This window comes from Calidris pugnax, unplaced genomic scaffold (assembly GCF_001431845.1).
Source record: "Calidris pugnax isolate Ruff unplaced genomic scaffold, ASM143184v1 scaffold277, whole genome shotgun sequence".
NCBI lineage: Eukaryota > Metazoa > Chordata > Aves > Charadriiformes > Scolopacidae > Calidris > Calidris pugnax.
This window is the reverse complement of record NW_015091023.1, coordinates 1,341,696-1,355,426: the sequence shown is the minus strand read 5'-3', so window position 1 is coordinate 1,355,426 and position 13,731 is coordinate 1,341,696. Positions and strand designations below refer to the sequence as shown.

Sequence of the window (13,731 nt, the reverse complement as noted above, 5' to 3'; positions counted from 1 at the left end):
CACTGAGTGGTAGGAGGCACTGGCAGGCAGCAGAAAAACACCATGCCATTTATCTCGCAGCTATTACACATTATCCATGTGCCAACAGGTTTCAATCAAAATTCACTCTTTCTGAAAAGAATTGGCATCCATCGCCTACGTCCCTGGTGAATGCTCACCACACCTACAGTTTCAGGCTTCTTTTTGGAAATCCATCCATTACGTTCTCATTTGCCTAACTGCTGAAGCGTGACTTTTGGTTGATTTTTTTGCTTTTTTAATAGTTTCCTTGCAGGCCCTATGGCACAGAAACTATCACAAATACAGGAAATACCTACAGTAATCCAGTGTTTAATGCAGTCCACAAGTTGGTCTTGGCAAGAAGGAGAGGGTGAAAACTCCCTCTGCAAAATGTGAGAATGAAATTAAGAGCAGATTGTGAGATAAAACTACTGTGTCAGCACACAGGCCAAAATTGAATCAAAAGGGTCGGTCTTACACCCAACCTAAACAAAAACATAAAGCCTCTAGTAATGTGGATCAAGAAAGGGAGAATTATTTTTTTTTTCCAAATTTTAATGTTTAATCCTTGTCCTGAATTGCAACACTTCTTCAGTGCACTACTGAACATCAGACTAGCTGTTGTGAAGTGGAATGGTAAGAGAAAGAGACACCCTCGCCTCTTCCCATATCACTAAGGTGCTGGCTTCAGCACAATATAGCTTATTTTTCCCTTTTCTAAACATACTTTTGATAGGGAAGTAGCAGTCTAACATATTTAAGCGTTTTGCTAGAGGGTGTGCATGGCTAAAATCTGTATAGCGTTTTGTTGTCATACCCCATTTCCTCTTCTCAACCTTCTAACAGCAGCATTGGGACAAGCATATACAGTTACTCTGCTGGTAATAATCTCTCTAATCTCCTTCTTCCTGTTGGGTCCCTGTTGAAAGCCAGTTCAGGAGAAAATGTAATACAAAATGGCTTAAGTTCTCATAGACTGAGAAAGCCAGAGTAGAAGGCAATACAATTGCAGGATATGAGGAGTCTGTGCTTAACCCAGTTACCTGGTAACTCTAGTCTTGGGGCTTTTCTAGTTTAAAAAACAAAAGGAGTAACCAGCAGCCTCATCCTAGAGGTCCAATAAACCATGCTGGATCAAAACTACACAGAACTGTGGAGGAATTATATGTGATTTTGCCAATGTTGAAAACAGTTATCTTGACAAAGTTTTCTTTGGGGGGTGACGTAATGAAAATAAGTGAAAATCAAATTGCTTGAAAAGCACATAATGGCTTTTCAGAACCATTTTGCAAGGGATGACTCTAAAAAGTTTGGATACAAATAGAATCTGCATTAAGTTTTGCTTGCACCATATTCTTACAGTCAGTTATCTGAGTGTGTACAAGGGACCTCCACTTGGCCCACTCTCCGACGTTTGTTTGAGAATCATCCCAGGATTCACTGTTCATTTGGTTGTCCCAAAGAATGCTGAGCAGAAATTTTCAGCTGAGGTTGATTCTTGGATCAGGCTGAGAGAAGCCCCCATACAAATCTGACCAGCTTCAATGACGGGTTATTTCTTATCTTCAAATGAAACCAGATTTCCAGGCAGGATTATTTTCCGTGTTCAGAAGAAATGCAACTGAATGAAGTGTTAAGTTGCAATTTCTTGCAAATTCTCCCTGCAAATTCTGCTGCAAAATTCTTCGCAGCTCTGCAGAGACAGGCATTGCCCTCCTCCCCTTCTCTTTTCACTTGTAGCACATCTGGAACTGGTCTGGAGCTCTCTGCACTTCACCTGCAAAACATGCATACAGGACAGCCCGTGTCCATGAGCATCTGTGTGCATGCATCTCTGTATATGTTAACACTATATCACATATATAACACATATCTCTGTATATGTTAACACTGTTCCACTCCTCAAATGCCGCTTTATGCTAATTCTTCAGTCTCTGGTCTGTGCTTTATCTAACAAGTCTCTTACCTGTGCTTACGTGTGCTTTATCTAACAAGAGCACGTGGCTGCCAGTGTTCATACAGATGCACAGATAGATTGCAAAAAGAGTCATTCTCCAGGTTTCTTTTAGGCAACATAGGAAGCTGAATTTAAAACTGCAGTTAAAATATGTAGCACCAGGGACTCATTTCCCTCAGGCTGCATGAAGCGGCTGAGAAGTCACGCTCATCAGTATTTTAAGGATACACCTCAGTTCGGAGTCCACAACAGTAATTTTCTTTATTAGTTCTTCCTGGAAATCCATGCGATAAACAGGAGTTTGTTCTATGTCTCTTGTACCTTCAGCTGGAACAAATTTATTTGGGTTACAATCATCTCGTGTAACCTAGAGCTAACATGCCTAGAGCAAACCTTTCAGTTTAACTGAGGACCAGTCTAAGAGACAAGCTTGAAGCCAGTTTTGCACTTGCAGCTTCTCCAGTGTAGAATCTGTTCCAGATCAATACAGCCATGACCCATGTACAAGCCAAGTTAGATACACAACAGCCTGAAGGAGATCAAATCTGATTTCTGGTGATTTTATTGCACTGACCTAAGAACAATCATGATGCAGAAACTGTTTCGACAGTACCTTGGAATTCCTTGCTTCAGATGTGACAGATTTAGAGAGACAAAGCAATATCCTTTTTGTTGGTCTAGTATTCTGGTGCAGGCATGTCAAAGCCATACATCTTAGACTCCCTCTGCATTCAATGACAATATCTGCTATAATCATCCAAGGAAGCTAAAGATTATTCAAGTCAGTCTGTATTTTGGGCACTTGGGGTTGTAGTTGCGCTTCGTATCCCTGCCATGATGAAATATCTGCTGCTTGCACCTACCCAGCTAGTGTCTATACAAGCTGCCATCAGAACTGACTCAAGGATTAAACCTTTCATCTTTGACACCTGATCCTTGTCTTCATTACTCCTCTTTCTAAAAGACATGCACCTTTTCCAGGGTAGAATGTTATTGACACAACAAGGCAGAACAAAAGCAGATATCAGCATATGAATTTTGGAGATAAAAAATAGCTTGCAGAATATTGCAAAATGAGGAGAGAGCAGGAAAGAGACGAGAGAAAGAAAAACAGGTCTGTTGCCATTCTGCTTTCTAGCAGGCAAGTTTCACATTTTGGAAAATTTTGTTGGCTGTATGTTGTGTTTTTCTGTTGAAAATATTATTCCCCTTGGAGATCAGATTTAGGCTACTCAACTTCATTTAAAGGGGAGAAAAAGTAAATAATTTCCAAAGAAGGGGTTTTTTTTCATTTTGCTGTTAGAAAAGATTGACATTTTACAGTCAGAAATGTGAGTTGTTTCGAAAGGAATTAGCTGAAATGAATAGACAAGCTGAATAAACAGCTGTCTGAAAGCTGTAAAGTAGGAGGCTCAGATAATCTATCACAGAGTGCAGCCCCTGAGATGAAAAACATATTGGGTACCAATTATTACTCACAGAGATTTAAGAAATTTAAGAAACTTAGGTGCATAATGAAGTTGTCCAAACAAAAAAGTCTTGATGGTGAAATTCTGATTGAAGTTACTATAGTTTAACAAGCTATCACACATCAGCTAAGCAAAACTATTTCAGTGTTTCCTGTTTGCTATTTATGAGAACAAGGCTCCTGCAGACATAACGTGTGGTTATTTTAGGTTAACCTAAATACACAGTGTCTTTTGGTTGCTCCGGGCTAAGATGGCACATTTGGAGTTACCTGTGACTGTACTGACTGACATAGAGCAATTTAGGCCAGACTGCATTTGAACGCTTTGTGATGCTTCCACTTCCACAATTAAAAATCTGATATTCTACAACCCATTTCTTCCTTCAGTTAACCAGATTAATTTGGTGCTTGTAACTAATAGATAGTGGATCTTGAGCTAGAACCTGAGAAGTTATTTAGGCTGATTTTTTATGCTCCCCATTCATTACAATATTAGCCCCTCACACTCCCACCTCAAAGCGAAGCCTATATTTTTGGGGGTAATAAAGATCTTGTAATGATCTAAACGCAATTTGGTTTGAAGTCCACAGATGCTGTTCAAGTGTTACATGATTAGGCCACCTTAAATTTTAAAAGGCACAATCCATTCCTTTAGGTCACAATTTTTAAAAGGACCAGTTGGGGTTTTTTTAAATAATAAAAGGGTATTTTAAATCCTTAGGTGGGTATTTTAAGTACTTAGGTGCCCATGCCAATGGGCAGAGTGTTCTGGATCAGTGGCTGCAGGTATGATGTGGTCTCTCATCTTTCAGTCTGATTCATGTTTGAAACACAGGTAAACCAGAATACAAGAGTCAGTAAAAAATAGTTGCAATGAAAAAAAAAAACAAGGAACAGAGATGAGACCAATTCCACCCTTGGTGTAAATCTGTTGAACTGAATAAATACCAGAAAGTAATTGCAAAAAGGATTTCTGTCTAGGCTGAAGAGCTATGAAATCAAAAATAGATAAGACAAATAGGGGAAGTCTATTATATTTGTAAGGTTAACAAGTTTTAATCTGACTCAAAACCAGGGGTTTATTCTCAATGGAAATATCTAAATGAAACTAGTTGTTCTTCTGCCACATACAAAAAATGAAGATTACCTTGAACTGAAAAATGGTCAATAATTGTCATGAGCTGTCCCTGGTTATCACAGCAAAATAAGTTCACCTTCATCAGAACTTTTTGTTTTCTTGAGCAGCACAAATCAGCCTCAGTTCCTGGCTGTGGTTCAGATGTAGATGTGTTTGGATTCTCTGAGCTTCCAGTTGTGCAAACTACTCGTTCTCCTTACTCTGTGGTTTTGGATTCCACAGGATCTGTCTTACAAGGACCGTCACTGGCATGAAACCTGCTTCCACTGCTTCCAGTGCAAGAACTCATTGGTGGACAAACCTTTTGCTGCAAAAGAGGAACATCTACTTTGCACTGATTGCTACTCCAACGAATACTCCTCCAAATGTAATGAGTGCAAGAAGACTATTATGCCAGGTTAGGATGCTCACTTTTTTGACTAAGAAAAGATTAGGCTAAATATCAATCCCAAACTCAGCAACATTTATGACTAATGTTTTTCCTTTACTATCTCTGCTAAACCATGGTGAACTTTGTAAAACACGGTTAATGGTGCATTGTAAGTCATTTCCATTGCCAGAACACATAGTTTTCATAATGAGCATGATAGAACTTCACATGAAGTGGATTACTCTTGAAAATTACTGTTTATTCCATTAAGTATTTTTACTAATGGGATTTATAATTTTTTACAGCAGTATTCATTAAAAGGCTTCTGATAGCTGGACAGCTAAAACTGAATCTTTCTGTTCAATCCCAGCTTTGTACTCTGTCTTGATTGATTTCCACTGTTTGAAGATCAGAGGCAGCTTGCAAATTTAACAGCTTACTAAATTCACAATTTAGCTTTTTATGTAATTACTTTAAATTTAACTTCTCTCATAAAAATGAAAAAAATGGTCAAAATGCCTCTAAGGTCTTTCTTGAGCACAAAAATAGGAAAAAAAAAAACAGGAAAGAGCTATTTTCTTTTTCAACATGAAACATGATGTTATAGCAATAGATTGCTAAAACCTCATCTGCTCATGTTAGTACTACAACGCTCTTTGATGATTTGAGGGCTTAAAGTGGAAGGAATATTGGTCCAGAAATAAAATATTAAAAGGCAATTTGAAGAATTCACATACATTCTACATAACCACTACTAATTACTTTTTCCAGTAAAATTTTTCTTTGGTTCTGACATTGATCATCTTAGACAAAAGCTAAAAACCACAATGTTGTGCACCTAAGGTGTAAAAATGAGGGCCTGATGATGAAATAGGATGCATAAATAGAAACAATAACAGTACTTAAAAGCAGATGGCACTATCCATTCATAATTGAGTTTAGGCATCTCCTTCTATTGTTCCATGTGCACCTGTTTTTACTGATACAGCACTAACAACTGACATGTTTGGGAATAGCCATTGCTAGTTTTAATGCTGGAACTATATATATGTATGTCTTAGGATTGTTCACCAAATTCACCCTGAAGATCAGCAAATATATTTACTGAATGAATCTCTTTTTGCCTATTATGCAACCTATGGATTGATAAGTAGTAATGGAGGCTGGATTCAGCAACCCAGAGAACCCCTTCTTCTCTTACAATCTGAAACAGAAAAAAAAACATTTTTATGAAGCTTTACAACCACCAACTGCTCTTTAGTTGCTCACTCAAGATAGCCATGATTGCACCACATTCAGAGAGCAGTACACCCACTGTGCATTTTCTACTTACACAGCACACCATGTAGTGTGCTGTGTAAGTAGAAAAAGTTAGTACAGGAGCTACCCCAGAGCACTATGATCACCAACTGAAGCATCATTCATTTTGAAAAAACCACCAAGTGGTTGGATACCCTTTATGGAGACTGTTAATGCTACACTTGCCCTTTGCTTTGCTCCACTAAATGTACAATTTATATTTAATAAAGCGTTATCATGACAAGCCTATTAAATACCAAAGTAATTACAAGCTTGATCTTTCAGTCCTTCTGCAAACTAAATTCCCACTGACTTCAGTGCAGCAGGTAACAAACAGGGCTCCCCCTGCCTTGAGTTTCAGTGACAAAACAATCCCAAAGAGAAAACAGCTAAAAACTCTATAAATAAAAAATTCTAAATAAAATTCTAGACTATCAAAAAAAAATGTATCTACGTTTCCTTCTTCCAGAACACCATTCCTTCAAGGACTGATTTAGTCGCTCCTTGGTATGATACAGAAAGTTGCCAGCACACAGAGGGCATAGTTCTTAAAAGATGTCCATTAATAAAATGGATCAGAAATATTCAAGCATGCAAGAACCGGGCAGAAGATTAATTAACAGCTCACTTACTGCGTTGCTGCAAGTCAATTCTTAAAAAAAATACCAATTCCTAGAGTATGCCTCTGCACAGAAGGTAGTGAGACCGAAAAAGAAAAAAAAAGAAAAATATGCAACTAGTAAAGAAAGAGAAATTAATACTTGAGAAGGGGAAAATGGTAGAAGTTTACCCTGCAGTAATGCGGGTGGGGAGAATTGCATCAAAGGAGTTAGTGTGGTTCTTCTTCATTAGCCCACATGGGATCAGCTTGACAGTCTGCCAAGCACTTGACATCATGTTTGTTGCTACAGGCTTCAAAAGTAATGCAGAACTGTAGGAGCATCATTTGTTTTCTCTTCTGGCCAGTTTCAAATGTTTTGCCTGAAATTACACAGTGTGTAAAGAAATTTCTCCACGTAATATGGCATCTCCAATTTCCTGGGAGGGCTCAGAGTCCACTTGCCATGCAGTGGACTGCATCTGCAAAGTGTAGTATCTATACCTTAAATCTTCATTCTAGACAAGTACGATTAGCTCCTAACTACAGTACCACCTTTCTGATTTTCAGTAAGGATTGTTTAAAGAATTTCTTCTTCCTTTCCTGTAGCAACCATGGTCTAAATACAACTGAAGACAGAGAGAAAGCTGCTCTCTCACTGACAGTTTTAAGAGACAGAAAAACAATTAGGATAGGTGTTGCAGAACTGAAAACTGATGCAAATTTTTAGTGGACTTCAATGAGGACAGGAACAAGGCCACAGAGAAGATATGAAATCATCCTTTTTCTCAGACAATAGCTATATTCTATTGGGAAAAGGAGGCAAGAAGTTTGCCAGGAATTAAGCGGGTAGTTTGCAGCTGTCTAAAAAAGAATGAAAAGGGGCTTGGAATGAACAAAATTCAACTTCAGTGACGAATGGTCTTACCTTCCTTCTGCACTAATGGCAGATTACATTGGTGTCTCCCCAGTTCCCCAGGATCTTCCTGAGCATTAGAATTCATTATTAACTATAATAGCACCACAAAAAGGTGTCCTAAGCCTTCATTATTAGCAGGAAAAGTTTCTCTTTATAGGAGCACGTGAACCGCTCATTCTCCAAAAAAAATTGAAATGGTACCAAATACCACGCAAAACTCGTGAGAACATGAAATATCGCACTGTTTCTCGACTGACAGCCAGCTGTCAGGCAGACAAGACCTACAAATTGCAACAGTCTCAGCCAGAAGCAGCTCAGCTGATGCTCTGGTCTCATTGCAGGTACTCGCAAGATGGAATACAAGGGCAACAGCTGGCACGAGACCTGCTTTATCTGCTACCGCTGCCAACAGCCGATCGGGACAAAGAGTTTCATCCCCAAGGACAATCAAAACTTCTGCGTACCCTGCTACGAAAAGCAGTTTGCCATGCAGTGCGTCCAGTGCAAGAAGGTACTGCTCTTATTTTACTTGCCTAAAACCTAAGAGATTGAAGTCCATCCCATTTCATGTCCAAGTAGGTAGGATATCTTATTTTTCTCCCAGTGTTAAAAGATTCAGAATCAGCTGATTTTAAGAGACGGTGTAATTTCAGTTCCCATCCTGCACCAGGCACAGCATTTACTGCAATGAGAATTCCCTTACTCAGGGTTAAAGAGTCCTTTGAACTGAAAGGACACAGAGACCACACTTTTAAAAACAAAAATAAAGAAAAGATAAAATATAAACTCTGCATTGGAATAACCTCATTCCAATATAACCCATCATATATCATATACCTAAACATTTCACCTGGAGAGAAGATGAGCTAACACTGATCATAGAATCATATAGAATCATAGAATGGTCCAGGCCGGAAGGGACCTCCAAAGGTCTTCTAGTCCGACCTCCCCACAGTCAGCAGGGACACCCCCAACTAGACCAGGTTGCCCAGGGCCTCGTCGAGCCTCTCCTTGAATATCTCCAGGGAAGGGGCCTCAACCGCCTCCCTGGGCAACCTGCTCCAGTGCTCCACCACTCTCACAGTGAAGAAATCATTTTTTAATATTTTAAGGAAGTTCAAGAAGGAAAGATTTACACAGAGCAAATGTTGTTCCTGAAATAAACACTAGTAAACTTATGTTCAGGAGTACTGCTTTCTAGGCTAAGCACTTTTTAGTTGTGAATTTCCTGAATTCTGTACACAGGCACTGATAAGAATTTTAGAATTCTTTCCTAAAAAGTATTGTCTCATCAGTTATGGAACTAGCAAATCCCGGTTTCCTTTGGATATACACGTAGGCTGTATCCACAGTAAATTCCCTTTCCCACTGCCACCGTTTCCTCTTTGTCTCCCTGTACCCTCTGCACACTTCCAGCCACCACCTGTGCCCACACCACCCAAGATTTTTTCCATATGTGCTACCTGCTCGTTTGCCCTTCAGCCAAGCAAAGCTGGCTCCAGCTGCTCAGCTGCTCTAGCTGGCCAGAAATGACTGCATCTTTGCTGCTGCATGGGCAAAACAACACAGGTGAAGGCTGGATTTTTCTTTCAGCCTTTGACCAAAGGTATACCCAATTACCTTTATTACCTCCTATCCATCCATTAATTTTCTGAAACTTCCAAGAGTTTCATATCTTAAAAATTCTGCCTAGTGTGCAATTTTAACCGCATTTGAGAACAGCCTCAAAAATACTTGGGAAAGAGGCAAAGACACAGATGAACGCACGTATTAGGTAGCACGATCATATACAAGTTGAATTCACAAGGAACCTCCCTTTAGTTAAGAAAGCAAAAAGAAATAAAGTTACCAATTTTACAGTCTTCTTAGGAACACTCAAAGGAGCAAAAAGGTTCAGTTTGTTTAACATCTGGGGAGCTGTTTTTGTAGGCAACTACTTCTTATGAGAGAAAAATCCCAGACAAAGTCCAGAGAAGCAGAAAGCAAAGACCGCAGCTAAAATTTGAAATAAAACAGTCTTGGCCAAGGAAAGCAACAGAGAAGTTGAAACACATGAGGTAGTTCCTTCCCCACGAAGAATGGGAACAGGTGAAGAAACTAAGATGAGACAAATGCTAGCACACACATATTAAAAGTGACATACAAAGACTAAAAAAACCAAAGAGGACAATTGAGAGCGAGATTATACAATGTATGAAGAATAAGTTCCTTTAGGTTCTTTGTATAAATTAGGAAATGATAATATATCAGTTGCATGCTTTTCTCAAGGTGAAGTCCAGCCAAAATGATGATTCTGCAGCTGGTAAACCTTCTGTCCCTCCTCCCGCCCACAAAAAAACTTATCACCCTTCCTCTCTACTGAATTAAGATAAAAATGTGCCACCCTCAAGAAAACACTTTCTGCCTTACTTTCCCTAAACCAGGCTATCACTACAGGAGGCGTTACTTACCGGGAGCAGCCGTGGCACAAGGAGTGCTTCGTCTGCACCGGATGCAAGAAGCAGTTGTCTGGACAACGCTTTACCTCCAGGGATGAGTTTGCCTATTGCCTGAGCTGCTTCTGCAACCTCTACGCCAAGAAGTGTGCTGGATGCACAAACCCAATCAGTGGTAGGTCTCTTTAAATGTGGGGCTTTGGTGTGATATTTTTTTTACAACAAACTGCTTCTAACATTAAAAATGGTTCAGTAGTTCATTCTGCATAATTTGGGAGACTCAAGACACTAGACAACTCAAGATGTGTGAAACTAAATGCTTATCACAGAATCTTCTAGGTTGGAAGGGACCTTAAAGATCATCTTGTCCAACCGTCAACCTAACTGACAAAAATAGACACCCACACAACAAACAAGAAGCATCACCATCACTAAACCATACCTCCCAGCACTACATCAACCCGTCTTTTGAACACCTCCAGGGATAGTGCTTATGATACCTTTCGAGTGTTTAACAGAAATAGAAGAGGTCCTTACATGGAAATTTCCTCTTTTTCACCTGATTTTTACAGAACATGGTGGACACAGTAACAGAGCTACGCATGTAGTGGGATATGTATGTTCTGTATGTCATTCCACTTGCGTTTATTAGAGGGATCTTTGACCTCAGCAACAACAGTCCCTCTGCCAGAAGAAAGTATCTAACTGGTTTATACCTCTTGCTTTAGCATGGCACATTTCTTCTCTGGCTATTCTTGTGGAAGAATAGCCAGAGAAACCACAAGGCTTTCAGATAACTGCTTTCCAGCACAAAAGTACTTAAAGGAGCAACTTAGAGCTTTACTATGAAACACTCAGCATAAAAATATAACCTCTTCTATGAAGTAATCAGCATTTAACAGATCCATACAGTCTGAGACTGTGTACCTATCTGGATCATTTTCTCTATTGTTACTGCTCTGCCCTTGCACCTGTCCCTCACTAACATACTGATTGTGTAGCTCCTAGAGAAGTCAGTGCGTAACACCACAGGAACTGTTTTCTGTTGGTATGAAAGAGGCATTTCTCTTTTGAATATTGCAGTCCTTTATGTCATATGCTGCCTTTTTCAATGTTGCTACTAAAAGCAAAACAAAACAAAAATGCCTCTCATCAGGTAAGCGCTATGCCCAATTGAATCTTTTCACTGACTTCCAGCTTGTCAGTCCAATGAATCATGCACAAATTGCCTGTCATTTCTGAGGTTAAGCAAGAGATAATTGCTACTAGGAGACATTTGTCTCTTCTTTTTCCTGTACAACTTCAGTACCCCTTATGATAACCTCCACAGCCTCAAACTCTTGCATGGTTTTTTGCAGTTTACTAACCTGCTTCTTTTCTTGAGGCACTCTTCCTTCAAAGCTACGAATCAAGTCACAGCACCACCTGACAGACTTCTTTTTCAATGACCTAAATGCATTTTTACAAAACAAAATTAACTTTCTCAGATGCCATAGAACATTCTGTAAAAAAACATCAGACTTTTGTTCAGTTGCTTTTCTCTCAGATGCCATAGAACATTCTGTAAAAAACCATCAGACTTTTGTTCAGGGGCAGTTGCTTTTTTTTTCTTCTGCTGTATCATTTCTGCCATTAACACCAGTGACAGGAGTCTGGTCCACTAACTCTGCTGAAAGCAACAGAACTATTTGAGGGTGAAAATGTTACTTGCTACAGAACAAGGGTGGCAAAATTAGCACAGCAACAAATAGATTTGTCACAAGGGCATTTGTTTACTACTGTATGTCAGATATCCATAGCAATCCCTGAGGGGAGTCAGAAATAGCACCACTCCATGGCTGAAGTGCTATTCTTTTTTTGTAACAGAATGCTTTTGGTTTTCAAACAGGACTTGGAGGAACCAAGTACATCTCCTTTGAAGAACGGCAGTGGCATAATGATTGCTTTAACTGTAAGAAGTGCTCCCTCTCATTAGTGGGTCGCGGCTTCCTCACAGAAAGGGATGACATCCTTTGCCCTGAATGTGGGAAGGATATTTAAAGCTCAAAATAAGAGGTGGGGAGAAGGGAGGAAAGTCATGCTTGCAATATATAGTCTGAAATACACGGATGTTCGGAACTAGCTTTGCCACTCTGTGTTTTGCTGTACTATTAACATCACTTAACCTTTTTCTTCAAACTCTCCAAATCTGGAGGGAAAACAACTTCAAAAATCTCTAGCAGCGGGTGTTGGTGTTTAAGATTTCTACAGCTAACCAAAACTAATGCAAAACCTGAGATATAAAACCATTTGGGTGTTATTGACGTAACATACTCTTTTTGTGTTGTTTTTTTTTCCTTCCACTAAATATTCCAGTTACAAGCAAGTGATATAGTTCAAGGATTACAATGGCCACGCACAATGCGTTCTTAGATGGATATTGCAGGTGAAACCCTCAGCCCACTGAAATCAATGGCAAACACCATTCCATTTCAATAAGGCTGCGGTCTCGCCTCAGTGTTCTTGAGCTATGTGACTAGTGTGTGCTGTCAAGTGTGTAGAAAGGCTGCAAACGTAGAGGGTGTTTCAGTGTACAAGGATTTGTGCCGTGCCACAAAGAGATAATGAAAAAGCAGTTGAAGTGGGAGTGCTTCGTTAACAGGTACATATTTTATTGCATGACTAGCTGGTCATTGTGTGAAGTACAAGTTCTGATTGACAGTGTCAGTATTACAGTTAGTCGACGTTTCACTGCAAATTGTACTTTTCAAAATAAAATCATTTAAAACAAAATTGTGATTGTGCTTTAATTGCATTTACATATTAGATATTTACAAATTAAATGCTGTCACAGTCTGAAGAAACAAAATCATAGAGCCATACAAACACAACCCTTTTTGCACCCAGTCATTAAGAACTGTGGAGTCTAGACAACCCTCACAGGAGCCCTGCTGATATTTCAGTTAGTAGGAGACTGCTGTCAGTGGAAAAATTATCAGCAAAATTGAACAACTGTATGAAAATACTGAATTGACTGCAGCTGATAAAAATGTATCCATAGGCTCTAAAGTCAAAACCAAAATATTACTGTTCTCAGCAAGCAAGGTGGTCAAGAGAAAAGACATTCAATTGGCAAAAGTCAGAAATTTAACTTCTACACTAGGGCATACTTTAATTTTGTTCTGTATTGTAATACCTAATATCCTTTGCTCTAGCATCATTTCTGCTACATGCTTGCTGGCAACTGTCAGCAACAGCATGCTGGCTGGACAATAAAAATCAAGAGGAAAAAACCCAAAGGAAGATAACTTCCCAAAGCAAGCTTCAAGAAATATGGCCATATTATGCAATGTATAGTCCTGGTACACCTTCCACCTGGAATTAGTTTGTATCCAGCAAAAGGAGGAAAGTAACATGTTACACTTCTAACAGGAATCTTCAGATGTGGAAAGAAGAATTGGGAATATACTTTGTGTGTAACTGGGTTGGAAAGTTTGCTCTTAGTTCCTGCCACAGCTCTTGAATTTTTCTTTTTTCTTTTGTACCAAGTGTAAAGTGATCACAGGTC

The 13,731-nt window shown here is 39.3% G+C and overlaps 1 protein-coding gene across 3 annotated transcripts in view; it reads left to right on the top strand.

Moving 5' to 3' along the window:
* Positions 1 to 12,951, top strand: part of FHL2 (four and a half LIM domains 2) — a 43,812-nt gene extending 30,861 nt beyond the window's left edge. For all 3 annotated transcript variants that reach the window (XM_014955841.1, XM_014955842.1, XM_014955840.1), the window contains exons 3-6: positions 4,786 to 4,960; positions 8,091 to 8,260; positions 10,173 to 10,359; positions 12,073 to 12,951. In XM_014955841.1, coding sequence (XP_014811327.1) covers positions 4,786 to 4,960; positions 8,091 to 8,260; positions 10,173 to 10,359; positions 12,073 to 12,224 — 684 coding nt within the window. In that variant the 3' untranslated portion in view covers positions 12,225 to 12,951. The remainder of the gene's footprint in view (positions 1 to 4,785; positions 4,961 to 8,090; positions 8,261 to 10,172; positions 10,360 to 12,072) is intronic.
* Positions 12,952 to 13,731: the final 780 nt, after the last annotated feature.